Source organism: Zosterops lateralis (genome assembly GCF_965231275.1).
Source record: "Zosterops lateralis genome assembly, chromosome: 1".
NCBI lineage: Eukaryota > Metazoa > Chordata > Aves > Passeriformes > Zosteropidae > Zosterops > Zosterops lateralis.
In genome coordinates, this window is record NC_139762.1 from 49447168 (window position 1) to 49460342 (window position 13175).

Below are 13175 nucleotides of genomic sequence, written 5' to 3' on the forward strand. Positions count from 1 at the left end.
GGCAGTGGCAGTGTCGGCGGGGCGGTGCCGCCGGCGGGGCAGCCCCGGGGAGGGGTGCGGGGGTGTGACCGCCGGTGTGGCCGGTGCGCGGCGCCGCCTCCCCGCCGGGTCCCCTCCTTCCCTCTCTCCCGTTCCCTGGCTGCCCTCGCAGGCGGGAGGCGGCGCGCCGGGAGTTCGCGGTGCTGTGCCGGCAGCCCCTGGCCGGAGCCGAGCCCAGCCGGAGCCGCACCATGCCCGCCGCCGCGCCGCCCCCGCTCCACCCCGCGGCGGGCGCCTGCTGCCACTGCCAGGGTGAGTAGTGCCCCTTTTCCCCCGGCCCCTTCCCCGTGGCAGCCCCGCACCAGCCCCTGCTCCGGCAGATCGGCAGCCGCGGGCTCGTTTCCAGAGGAGGGGCGGGCCGGCGGCGCCGCGCCACGGCTGAGGGGACATGGGGCGGCGGCCAAAGTTCCTGCCCGGGTCCTCGTGTGCCCGCGGGGAGCGGGGGAGGCTTTCGGGGGCGTCTGAACTGGAAAATCAGGGCTGGAGACTGAGGGAGGAAGGTGCGATGCCTCTCGGCCGTGGGGTTGAGGCGAGGGCTCTGGCGGGGGAGAGAGGACCCCGAAGGTCCGGAGTTGGGGTGGTAATTTTACTGCGCTCCTTTAACCACCTCTGTTTTGGATTAACGAGGAGCCCCTTCGCCCCCACCGCTTCGTGTTGGAGAGGAGACTGGTGAGGTGGATTCGCTGGGAAGGGGGTTTCCTGGGGAGGCAGAGCGGGGGGCGGCTGCAGCGCGGAGAGCCCGGCCCGGCCCTGCTGCCCCTGCCCGGGCGGGGAAAGCTCCCGAGTCTCCGTGTGCAGTCAGCGCTTGCCGCTCGGAAAGGCGCGCACCGTGTCATCCTGTGCTGCCGTAACAAAATTGAAGATTTGAAGTAACTTGCACTCGTAATAGTCAGCATGAGAGTACTTCGCTCAGTGCGAATGCTCGTGGGCTGCTCAGAGCAGGCTGATGCTCTGCAAAAAAAAAAAAAAAAAAAAAAAGTAGATAGAAAAAAGTGAAAGAGTTTTAAACCGTCTTCGGTAAAGGGGAAATCCCAGCGGCTGGAGGTACGCGGGTTACAGGCAGGGGCTCAGGGGTGGGGAGGGCTCTTGTGTCAGATGGAGATGCTCTGACATGTGCTAGCCAGACCTCTCTCAGAAAGAATGCTGGCTGTGCCCTTGCATCCCCTGGCTTCCATAGTCATATCACTTGTGTTTGCTCCTATTTGATAACTGAACAGATATTTATAGGAGAAGTACTCCGTAACTTTTCCCTGTGCAGCAGCATTATTTTCTGCCTTCCTCAGGGTACATTCAGTATGCAATGTCAGCAGGACTGGACGGGCCACTGGTTTGAGCTAATGGAGCAGTTTTCAGGTTGTGAGACACAGTATTTGGGAACAACCCCATAAACTGAAACTTTTGCTGCACCAAGTACTAAAAAGTTTCATTTTTCAAACAAAAAACCCCAATGCTTTCCAATAGCGTAAAAACTTTCTAGCCCCTTTCTCTGAGCATTTAGATTGAAGCCTATTCTGTGTGAGGGTATAAACTAAGAGTTTATCCTAGAAGCTGATAATTTGTTATGCATGCTTTTGATACTAACTTTATAGAGAGATGAAAATGTGCATATATGCAAGTTTGCATGCAAGTTTGTCTTCCCACTTCCTTGTTTCCTTTTCCTTTAGCCCCCATTTATTTTCTCTTGATGCTTCCTGTGTCTTTTTTAATATGATCTGAATGCAGTTTTGACACTTTGAAATGTTGAGAACTGAGCAGACTCTCAAAACACTGAGCAAGTGAAATGACACTTACAAAACGTATTACAGCTGCTTTATGTAGCAGAAGTGCAGTTATTATAGCAACTCATGCTCTTTTCAAGAGGTGACTGAATTTTATATCTCAGGAAGCCACCCTGAAGCTCTCCAGATAAAACTGATCCTGCTGAGTCAGTCCCTTTCTTGTAGTACAATAGGTGTGGATCTTCTGAAATAGCATGATCTTTTCCATGAAAATTTTTGTAGGATGTTGGGACACATAGGCTGAGAGTTAGCTTCTGATAAATCTCCATCTGTGGCTTATTGACCTGAATTGGCTAATTGGACTTAAACTGTCAGCAAAGATAAGATAACTTGGTTTAATTCAAGTTAGTGGCAGCAGTTCAACCTCTGAATTTGAGCGATGCTTAAGTTACCTTGTTTATATTGTCTTTTTTAATACTCAAGTTAATTACTTCGGGCATGCTAGTCTGGCTTTTGAATGTATCTTTATCTGGTAGTGTCACTACAAGCTTTGTATCTGTTTTCACTGCTGCTTTTTCTGGTCATGTTCCGCAAAGCATCACGATTTTGGCACCGGCTGGACTTACAGCGTCTGGTGACTAAGGGAAGTTGTGTGGGATTCACTTCCCCATTTCTAAGATTACCTAGCTTGGTTTGTTTTCTGCAGAAACATTTATAGTTTTGTAGAAATAAGGGAAGTTTGTGGTCCTTCCTTCTCTTCCGACAGCTCTAGGGTGAATTGAGTTGGTTTCTGTCCCTGATTTTCTCATTTCCTTTAACTGAATGATTCCTTGACATTTAACAACGTTTGAAATTAGTGTTACATAGATTTTCTTGTAAATAAAATTAGAATCTTTCTTGTAAATATAATTAGAATCAGAACAGTATGGTGATTTTAGCTGTCTCAGATCTGATCCAGATCTCACTGAAGCTAATATGAATCTTTTAATTAGCTTCAGTGCAACTTGGAAGAGAGCTGAAAATGTGGTAGTATACTGTTATGAAGAGAAATGTCACATTCACCTTTTCAACTGTTTTCCATGTTCTTCTCAATTTCAGGATTCTCTGTCCTATTGGAGCGTTCACTAGGTTCTGGAAACAATGAGAAAAGAGTGGGAGCTACTGCTTTGATTGATTATAATGTAAATTTGGAGTTTTGGTAATGCTTGGACATTGTCCATCTTACCTAGCAGTTGCTGGCTTTCACTGCAAATGAAAGTCAGGCGTGTTTACCACCTTCTCTCTGTTGCTGGCATTGTTTACGCAGTCTAATTATTGTAAGAATGCAAAACAATTATGCCACATATTCGTGGAGAAAACTCTCAGTAGACATTCTGAAAACAGCATCTCCCACTCCATCAGTAGTGCTAGCCTGCACGTATTCTCCAGGTTCCAGTTTTCTCATCACCCCAAATAATGTAGTTAATGGAAATGCTGGGAAATGTCTGGTGATGTGAAAATCATGATCTTTCTGCTTGTCATCATGCTTTTGAGTCTAATTAGCACTGGCTTTCAGTTTTCCCTGTGAAACCCATCCTCTTTTATAAGTCCTGTGAAACAATTTGGTTTGCGATGTTGCCTTTAATGTATGAGTCTCTTCTGAAAAAGTGGTAATAATAGGGTTGAGAATTCTGCTTTTGTATGTGAGTTAACATCTCTTAAATGTGCTATATTTACAAAGAAAACTTCTGTGTGATTTCCCCTTTTGCAAACCAGATGGAGAATCAGACTCTGGTGGGTCTTTCCTTTAGTTATGCAACGAGGTTATTGGTAATAAAGGATCTGGAAGCTTAATTAAACTCTCAGTGACACCTCTGCAGGCTCTTTTATTTTCACTGGGTTTGCTCAGTTGCAACGATTAGTCATCAAGTTGAGATTTAGGAAGCAATGCAAATAAAGTCTCCCACAAGAAGAAACAGAATCCTGCTCCTATGACTGAGGCATTGTTGACTAACAGGACTAAAAAGCAGTTGAAAGCCTACTTTGTAATGAAACATGAATAATTAATTTGAAGTATATGGTCGTTCAGGAGTCAAGAGCATCAACATGAAAGTGAAACTCCCTGTACAGTGAGCCTTGAGAAGCACATGGAGGGCTTTGCCAGATGGATTCTGGCAAATGCTACAGTTGTGTAAGATGTTTTTGTTTCCCTCTGTCAGTTCTGTCCCTTTCCTGAAAGATCCTTGATTGAAGGTCCTGGACTGCAGAGCTGACTTCCCTGATTAACTGGGGCAGACCCTTAAAGCAGGCAAACTGCAGAAAGCAGCCATGGCTGTTCCCAATAAAATACACAGCCTGTCATCTTTGAAAGAAATTAAATAAATGAGCAGTTTCATAATATTCTTTTTTTGGGTTTATGCAGCTTAAACCAAGCCTCACACCTCCAAAGGCACTGATTCATTTCACGTGCAGTCTTACATTTCACATAGTTCTTTACAGATTATGCATCTGTGTACTTCTCTATAAGACTTTTCTTTATGCTTGCTTTTTAATTTGCCACCCTTAAAATGTCAGAAAGAAGATAATGAAAGTGGGGTTCTGCTCCAAAAAAAAAGTAAAAAATTATGGCACTTGTGAGTCATTACCAGTCTCCATGAAATCTTTACCTTCATCTGCTGCTCTGGGTGTGATTCAGCTCAGTTTAACACTAACACATGGCAGTAACCATCTGTGTTTGCTGTAAATATTTTATTTTTTAATTACAAATGGCTTGATTTAGAAAAGCTGCAGCGGTACGGTGGGGTGGCTGTGGGCCTGCAGGGGAAGAAGATAAGCACCTGGGGAAGGTAATTTTTGCCCAAGCACTGTTGCCAGGTTGGAAATGGGAGTGTAACACAGAGAGCAACCCAGGCTCCCCTGCAGCAATCCAGACCCTGCTGCTCCCTTCTTATAGGAGCTGGACCTGAGAACACCAGCACAGGCTGCAAAGGGGCTCTGAACATTTAGTGAAGGAGAAGGGGGTGGGGGGAATAAGGCAAAAGAAACTCTAAGTTTATCTTTGAGGAGAAAGAAGGAAAGGTGGCTGCTAAATGTCACCCATCGTGATTCTCATGCAGTAAATATGGTCACACGTTGTGGTATGCTGAGCCTCCTACAAGTGTTTTGCTGTGGGATGACATTCACACTGGGGGTGAGGGTGTCACATCCTCAGAATGGAAAAGTCCAGAGCTCCCTTAGCCACAAGGGAGGGTTTTCCAATGTGGGCATCCCTCAGGCTCCCTCCCTCTGCTGAAGTTCAGCCAGCTGCAGAGTTTTTCCATCAGTCTGTCATTCTAGACAGTCTCATCTTAGGAACTCCTTTGCTGCAGCATCTGCCTGACTTCAGCTGCTCTGGTGCTCTTTGTCCTCTAGGATCTCCCATTAACTCCAAGGTCTGTGTCCCAAAATGGGAGGTGAAAAGGGAGTGAGATAAGTGGCCAGGGGGAGGAGAGTAGACTCACTTGAGAATGAGACTGGACACTTAATGGGACAGAAAGATTTGGGGAATCTCTCGTTAGCATGACACAATGTATGTTCTTAAAAGAAAAAGCAGATGTGCTGAAGATAAGGTGTACAATGCAAAGTTTTGAATCTTCTTGCTTGCCTTCATGAGGCCAGAGGGTAGATCCAGAGGCACAGGTCTCCCATAGTCCTGCAGTCCAAGTGTAGCCACTGAGGACATTTTCTTTCCTTGCAGCTCACACTTTGGAAACTCACCTAATGGGACCAGACACATTTGGCCGGGAGAAACTTTAGTTCTGTTGGTGACGTGTGGGACAGAAGGAACCCAACTTGACACATAGCTGAGTTTGCAGGACTGACAGTTAAAGGAAAAATAATATTGCATGTGAATTTAAGCATGCTTGATGTGAAATTGTGAAAGATAAAGAACTTGGAATCCCATCATACTAATTTTATGTGATCTTTTAGGGCTAAGACTGTATATTTATGAGATAGAGATATTATTCTGATTTTTTTTTCTTTTGGTATGTGAGCTCAAATTAGTTTTTCTTCAGTGAACTTAGAACACTGTCTGAACTGCTGAGTGATTTTCATTTTCTGCAAATTGGGTTAGACTGGGTCAGCAATTGATCTCCCTTACACTGGTGCACATCAGTCATGGAAGTGCTGGCATGAGTATGACTGGAAATGCCCATTAGGAAATGCCCATTAGGGTAGCAGAAAGGATCTTATAGAAAATAAACTGATAACTGATCCTTATCCCTTTTTTTTTCCCATTGTAACAGTATTAAAACTGTTTTTGAAAGAATCCAGCTGAGAAATGGTATCAAACATGCTTTTGTTTTCCTTGTACTCCAGTAGCTAATGCAGATAAGAATTCATGTAAATACCATGATAGGTTTGGTTTTTATTTTTTTTCTAGTTCAGTTAATCTAATTGATTACTTCAGCCATCTAAAAAGACTGTGCTTCTTTTATGTGATTTTGTGAACTGTGGCTATAATACCATATGCTTTATATAGTATTTATATATATATTTATATATACCAATATTTTATTGCACAGTATAGTTTATAACTGCCTTACCGTCAAATGTATTCTGAGCACATAAGGCTTGTTGAATATATTTCTTCAAAGTATGAAAAATGGATTTCTACGAGGCCAGGTAGTTAAAATCTAATATTATTCAGGTTACAAAGTCAAGCTTTTATGACTATTGATTAGCACTGCTATTCCCTCAACCCATGTTCCTATGCATTAAGATATACACATTAATTACATTATCAGATGCTGCATTTTTTGTCCCCAGGGGCTCTGTCTCTATCAGTGTATGTGATGGACAAAGCTTTCCTAATAAGCCTCTATTCTACTGTTTACTCTGGCTCTTCATGCCTCCTGCTGTGTGTTTTTTGAACCCTGATGTTAAAACAGGCTTATTAACTTCTGGGCTTTTCTGTCGTGGTTATTCCTACAGTAACAAATATGGATTAGCCTATCTGTGGTACCTGCAAAGGGAGGGCTTGTGGCAACCAAGCTGCAGAAAATAAAGTCGAAAGTACTGGGCAAGAAAGCAACTCGAGATGCCCAGGTCCTGAATTTTGGGATGATTTAACATTATCTATGTATTGTGTTATATGACCTTGTGGTCTGAAGTACCTCTTCCAGTATATGCCCTTGCAGCTGTAAGCACTGAGCAGGTTTGTGGATCAGGTCTCAGAATGTTGTTTTGGCTACCAGACTCTAATCCTCTCTGAAAAGTATAGATTAAGTCAATTGCTCTGAAACTCAAGGGAATTGGTTGAGACAAAATCCAGTTCTTCAGGGCTACAGTGCCTTAAGCAGAGAAACTGACCTTCCTATATTTTTTCACATACTTTTCAGCTCTTCTAGTTATATATTTTTCTCTACAACACAGTCCTTAATCCAGTTTACCTGAAAAAGAGGGTCCGGTGTACTCTGGAGTAGACATAAGAAAAATTATATATATCTAAACTGTCTTGTATGCATGGAGGAAGTGAATTCACAAAAGAAAGTATTTGGGTTGGAAGTGACCTCAAAGATCATCTCATTCCAAGCCCTCTGCCACAGGCAGGGGAACCTTATACTACCCCAGCTTGCTCAGAGTCCCATCCTGAGCACTGCCAGTGATGGGGCATCCAAAGCTTCTCTGACAACCTGTATCACCACCCTCATAGTAAAAATTTATTCATCATATCTAATACAAGTCTCTCCTCAGTTTAAAGCCATTCCTCCTTGTCTTATCATTCCATGCCCTCTTGAAAATCCCTCTACAGCTCTCTCTTAGGTCCCTTTAAATACTGAAAGGCCATTCTAAGATATCCCCAAAGCTTCCGCCTTATCCAGGCTGAGCATCCCCAACTCTGTCTTCATAGGAAGGGTGCTCAGCCCTTTGATCAGCTTTATGCCCTCCATTGGAGTTGCTCCAGCAGGTCCATGTCCTTCATACATCAAAGGCCCCAGAGCTGGGTGCAGCACTCCAGAATGGAAAAGTGGGGGAGAACTACCTCCCTTCACTTGCTGGCCATGCTGCTTTTGATGCAATGCGGGATGTGGGTGATAACTCTAATTTTGTAACTCTCCTGTCTCACTGAGGACCTTGCTAGTGTTCTCTTAATGTATTCTGCTCTTTGTGTGAATGTAGTTCTCCCTGCTATTTAAAAAAAAAAAATAGAAATCAACGTAAGCTAGTATGGCAAGTGACAACAAAAGCAGGTAGATGTTCTTTATGGAAAACAGCAAAGGAGCAGACCATGTGAGGATAGTTTTGTTGCTGACTTGCAGTCCCATCTCTTTGTCTAATTTCGGCATTCTACCTGACTTCTTGATCCACTCTTATTCTCATGTTTTACTGCTTTCCAATTACAGTCTCCATCTGCTTCAACTATGTCAGTAAAGTTCAGGGAAATGGCTATCAGCTGGTACGAAAAGTTCATAGGAACTGTTGTGGGTCAGCGTCTGACTGCGGCACTATTTTCTTCCTTCTCTGTGCTCTGTTGTAATTCCTCTTTTCACTTATCCTCACAGTGCAGTTCTTCACTAGGTTTCCTGTTCCATTTTCAATTCCATACCTCTGAGCTGAGTGAGCATTTGGAGCTTGCTCCGGCTGGAACTAAGAGCAACTGTCCTGCTACATTTGACACTGGCTTGATCCAGTTCTTGTGAAATTTGACTTTCTTTTTCTACTCAGGACTTGATCTGGTCAAAACTGATGCAGTGTGTCTGCCTCTTGTTGAGGCTGAAATAACCACCACTCCTGACTCAAACAAAATCTCTGCCCTAAAATGATGTAAAATGTGGTAGGGGAGGCAAGGATGAACAGCACGTGAGGAAAGAGAGGTATGACTCCTCAGAGAAAAATTCACCAGCAGTGCTTCCAGCAGTGGGCTGTAGATACTGTAAAATTTACTTGCTGTAAAAGGATCCCTGTGATCATGTTTTGTTTCTGTGCATCTAATCTTATGAACTGGGACTTGCCATGTTACTGCTTCAGTCTTGGGCACTAACAGTGTGCACTAGCCCTGGAAGTTGCAACTTTAAATAATTTATAGTGGGGAGAGGAGATCAGGATGGTACATTTCTAGAGAACTCAGACTGCATCCTGGAGCAGACTGCTGATGCACACTGGTAACCTGTGTGAGCTATGTACTTGGCTGCTCTGAGTTCAGTGCCAGAGGCATTCTTCATACTCAAATACTTGATAATACTTGTTAGTACTGTGAAATGAATCACATGTTTTCTGTTCCAAGTAAGATTATTCTTTTTTTTCCCTCCTATGGTCTTTGTTTTGAATGCCCTCAGCAGGAATTTTCTTAAGGAAAAAACAGACATTTGTGCTGCTGTCCTTTCTCTGCCTACTTAAATAGTGTTTCGTTTACCCTACACTGGGACCTTTATTTATCCTATATTGGGTATATCGAAACAACTCCCAGATACCCGATGTCTGTCACTTGCAAGTTTAGTTACTGCTAATGTTTTGGGGTGTTTTCATGGTTGTTTTTGTAAGTGGAAGCCTTCTAAAGAAGTTGAAGGGCTTAAATAACACCATCTTATTCACAGCAATGCCATACCTGGATCCTATTTCACTGCTGCCTTCTGTTTAAAATTGTGTTGTAAAGCCCCTTGTAAAAATTTAATTCCCCTTCAGCCTGTGACTTGATAGCAGAATGGTGAACCATTCAGTTAATTACTGAAACTGTGATCTCCTACTGGAGAGCCAAGAAGAATACAAGCTGAGTGGCAATATTTTAATTAATGAACAAAAGCTTATGGACTGGCCAAGGGAAAGGATAAGTTTTGAAAGACAAATGGCAGCAGTACATTTTTAGTTGCAATGAGTGACCTCTGGCAAACCCTGTTACTCTGCTGTTTTAGCTGGTGTAGCCAGGCAATTCCTTAAGATACAGATGTTAATGATCTGTATCACAGCTTCTTCAGAGCTTAAGTCTTCAGAATTCATTTGATTTTACTCCATGTCCACAATACGATCCAAAACACTCCAAGGAAATGTCTTCTAGAGGAAGTTTTATGATTTCTCCCTATGCTTTCCTACCCTCCCCACCCCACAGTGGGATGGACTGTGATGGTCGCAAATAATTTGTAAACATTAAAAATGAATCACAGAGGTTGTGCTCCCTGCAGGGGAGCATATTTTCTCCCTAGGGAGCACCTGTGCTTTTGTCATAGGTGCTAAATTTTCTTGTTTCTGCTACCTGTTTGAGCCCTCAAATCCCAGTTTGTTCCATCCTCCATGGTTCTTTAGAGTTGGTGTCAGTGTTTGCCCTATGATACCATCGTGTCTTCATCATGTGGAGCTCTGTATTGCTCCATGGGTTCTAGTTTTCATTTCCCTGTACCCATGTGCACAGTTTAGGTGGTGTGCAGGGTGCCCTTGACCAGCTGTGCTGCCTCACCCTGCCCATCCACAGCAGCAGCCTCAGCATCCTCCTTGGCCATGCTGCACCATTGATAATCCATAATACACTAGAATATATGGATAGATACATATACAGATAAAACCAGATGCACTCATCAGTCCATCTTAACATTTCTAAGGAATATTTGTATTAGCTCTCAGGAGGACAGCAAAAGAAAAAGCCCATTTTATTCTCAGATATATAATTTGCCAGTGCTTGAACTCACTGAAGTGTGTTTCTCATACCACCTCCCTCTTCCTCCTTCTCCCACTTGTATATAAATATGGAAACAAGATTTTGAAGCAATATAAATTGTAACTATAGGATTTGAGTATGTGTGTGACCTTTGAAGGCTTTCTAGAAATGCTTGTTACCACTTTAAGCACATACACTTTCATGACAGATTGAGGCTTGCTTCTTGTGTATCACTTGAATATGGCATAACTGGAAAATAACAGAAATTATGACTGAAATAGTTGTAACAGGCAACTGAAGTGAATTTTTAATTGTTTGTAATATATAGTCATCGTGACCACCACTTTGGCAAAACTTGACACTTCCCCTTTTCTTGGAAAATATTAGAAAATTCTTTCATGCAATGGTTTAAGCAGTTATTTCCTTTCTCATCATAGAAGAATATGCAATTCTGCTCTTATAGCGATCATTGTTACATATCAATTTGAGACTTTTGTCAATGTGTTTTTGGCCTGGGATCAAGTCAGTTTAAAAAGAACAAAGCATTCCTGTATTGTTCTTAATAATGACATAAAACTGCTCTTATTCCATTAGTTACAGAAATAAAAAATAAGCTTGTCTTCTCCTTAAGGCTTAGCCAATTTAGTGAAGAAAGGAAACATAATTGATGCCTGGGTAATTGAAACAATCAGCAGTACAACCAAGCACTTAAAATCAATGGTTTAGAGAAAGATATGATAATAGCAGCATAGCCAGGAGGAACATAATCTGTGGGAAAAGTCATTATTAGTGCACCATTGTTTTTATGTTGTACCAAGATTATAAGCAGTAAAAATGTCACTCTCAGTTCCCATAAGCATGATAAAGCTTTGATGACAGTGGGTACGCAAGAGCCTGGAAATATTGATTAAATTCAGTTTCCTCAGTTCCTGGTAACTAACATGTTGTGGAGTTGATTTAGGTTTCAGAGAACTGTTATTACAGCTGATTTTTTTTTTTTCCCTCCATTCACAGTAAGCTTTATTCTGGGTGGAATGTAAATACGTGAGTGTTGAAAAATCACTAGCACGTATGTAGTCATCTTTTGATAACAAGAGATCATCCTTAAAAAGCAGAATGAAGACAGAAATAACTTGTACAACCACCAAGCATTAGTCACACGTAGCTCTTATATAATGCTTACGTCTTCAATCAGCATGCTGATTCAATCAGCTGGGCTTCTTTGTAATATTTGTTTGGAGAAGAAGCATCTACCTCATTTGGCAGGGGAAGGAAATGAAGCCAAGAGTAAGGGACATGCCGGGGGGCACACAGTGCTTAGCTGGTGAGAGTATTACAACTAAGAAGTGTCCATCATCCTGCATCAAGCAGAGCCAACAGCAGAGTGGATTCTATAGCACTGTCTCCTCGTGTGCTTTCTGCACTCAAGCCCTGGCCTATTGGCTGTTTTTGGGGCAGAGCAAGCGAATGCTCTGCTGCAGCACTTTTGCAGTTTTCCTTTTGTTTGTTGTTTTAGGTGAGGAGGTGTGTTTCTTCTTCAGTCTGTTATGGATGGAAAGGGCAAATAACACGTAGCATGAAATACAGAAAACAGCTTCTCTTGCACTTGAAGCCCAAAACGTAGTAGGCATGAGCCTAACACCAAGAGAAATGCTGATACGTGCAGATTTTCCTCTGAGGATCTGGCCACTGCACCATGACTATGGAATCATAGTAATGGATGAAAATGGACCTGATTCTCTGGGAGATAAGCCATTGGTGTACAGAAATTTCCTTGTCATGGAAATGGCTGTTCTGGCTGTTCCCTTTTGTCCTGGTCCTGTTAGTTCATATATATTGAATGTTTGTTTCCAACTGAAGAGCAAGGCTATTAAATGGAGTTGGAAACATTCTGTGATCTCATTCTGAAAGTTTGTTTCTTGAGACTGAAAATAAATGCATTGTAAGCAGGTTTTAATCCTAGCAAGTACAACAGCTCAGAATATTTTTGGGGGACATTTTATTCTTAGCTTATTGCCGATAGACAGGGAATTATGTTATAGCTTGGTTTGTCCATAACCATATGTTAAGTTTTCAGTTCTTCCTTTTCACAATTGCGTGTAACAAATGGTGCCATTTTCTTTGATGATGTTCTAAGATGAAATGTCAATGCCCTCAGAGAATACTCAGAACTTTATGCGATTTTACATAATTTTTGGAATAAAAATGTCAACACAAAGTATTGAAAACCATGATTCCAATTATCAAGCAAAACTAAGATGGCCTTTCTTAAGGCAAAATATTAAATTACATTACTGTTAGATGACCTATAAAATTACTGTAAAAAATTATAGCAAAAGTAACTTTTTTAAAAAAGAATTTATTTAATTTGTTATAGAAGGTCCAAGGAAAATGAAGAGGAGATAATTATTTATAAAAATGAAAGGTTGCACACAGAGTGCCATCTGGTAATTCTAAAACACAAGTAATTAGTTTATTTTACTTCATGCAGTGTAATTGTGGAACTTGTTGCCACAGGGTTTACAGAGGCCAAAATTGCAATTGCATTCAGAAAGGAATTGAGTGAGTTTATGGGAGATATATTAATAAGAGAATACTAAACAATCTGGATGCAATCCTACTATTCTTTGAGGATTTCTGAAAGATGTGATGATTTAGAAGAAAGATCTATTTATGTTCAATATTATTATTATTTTTTGTGACATTCTTCTGTCACAAAATGAATTTAGATTTTCTCACAAACTTGACAACGTTTGTAGTTACAACTATGAGGAGATACTCCTTAGTGGTAGTTGAAAGTTCTTTATAAA

General features: G+C 42.0%; 1 protein-coding gene across 3 annotated transcripts in view; it reads left to right on the forward strand.

Annotated features, from left to right (window-relative positions):
• Nucleotides 1-230: 230 nt before the first annotated feature.
• Nucleotides 231-13175, forward strand: part of DCLK3 (doublecortin like kinase 3) — a gene marked incomplete at its 5' end in the record, with an annotated part of 30592 nt that continues 17647 nt past the window's right edge. For 2 of the 3 annotated variants that reach the window (XM_083855625.1, XM_083855626.1), the window contains one exon: nt 1335-1392. In XM_083855625.1, coding sequence (XP_083711751.1) covers nt 1335-1392 — 58 coding nt within the window. Of the gene's footprint in view, nt 292-1334; nt 1393-13175 lie in introns of those variants that run through there. The other variant, XM_083855624.1, reaches the window with a different exon arrangement.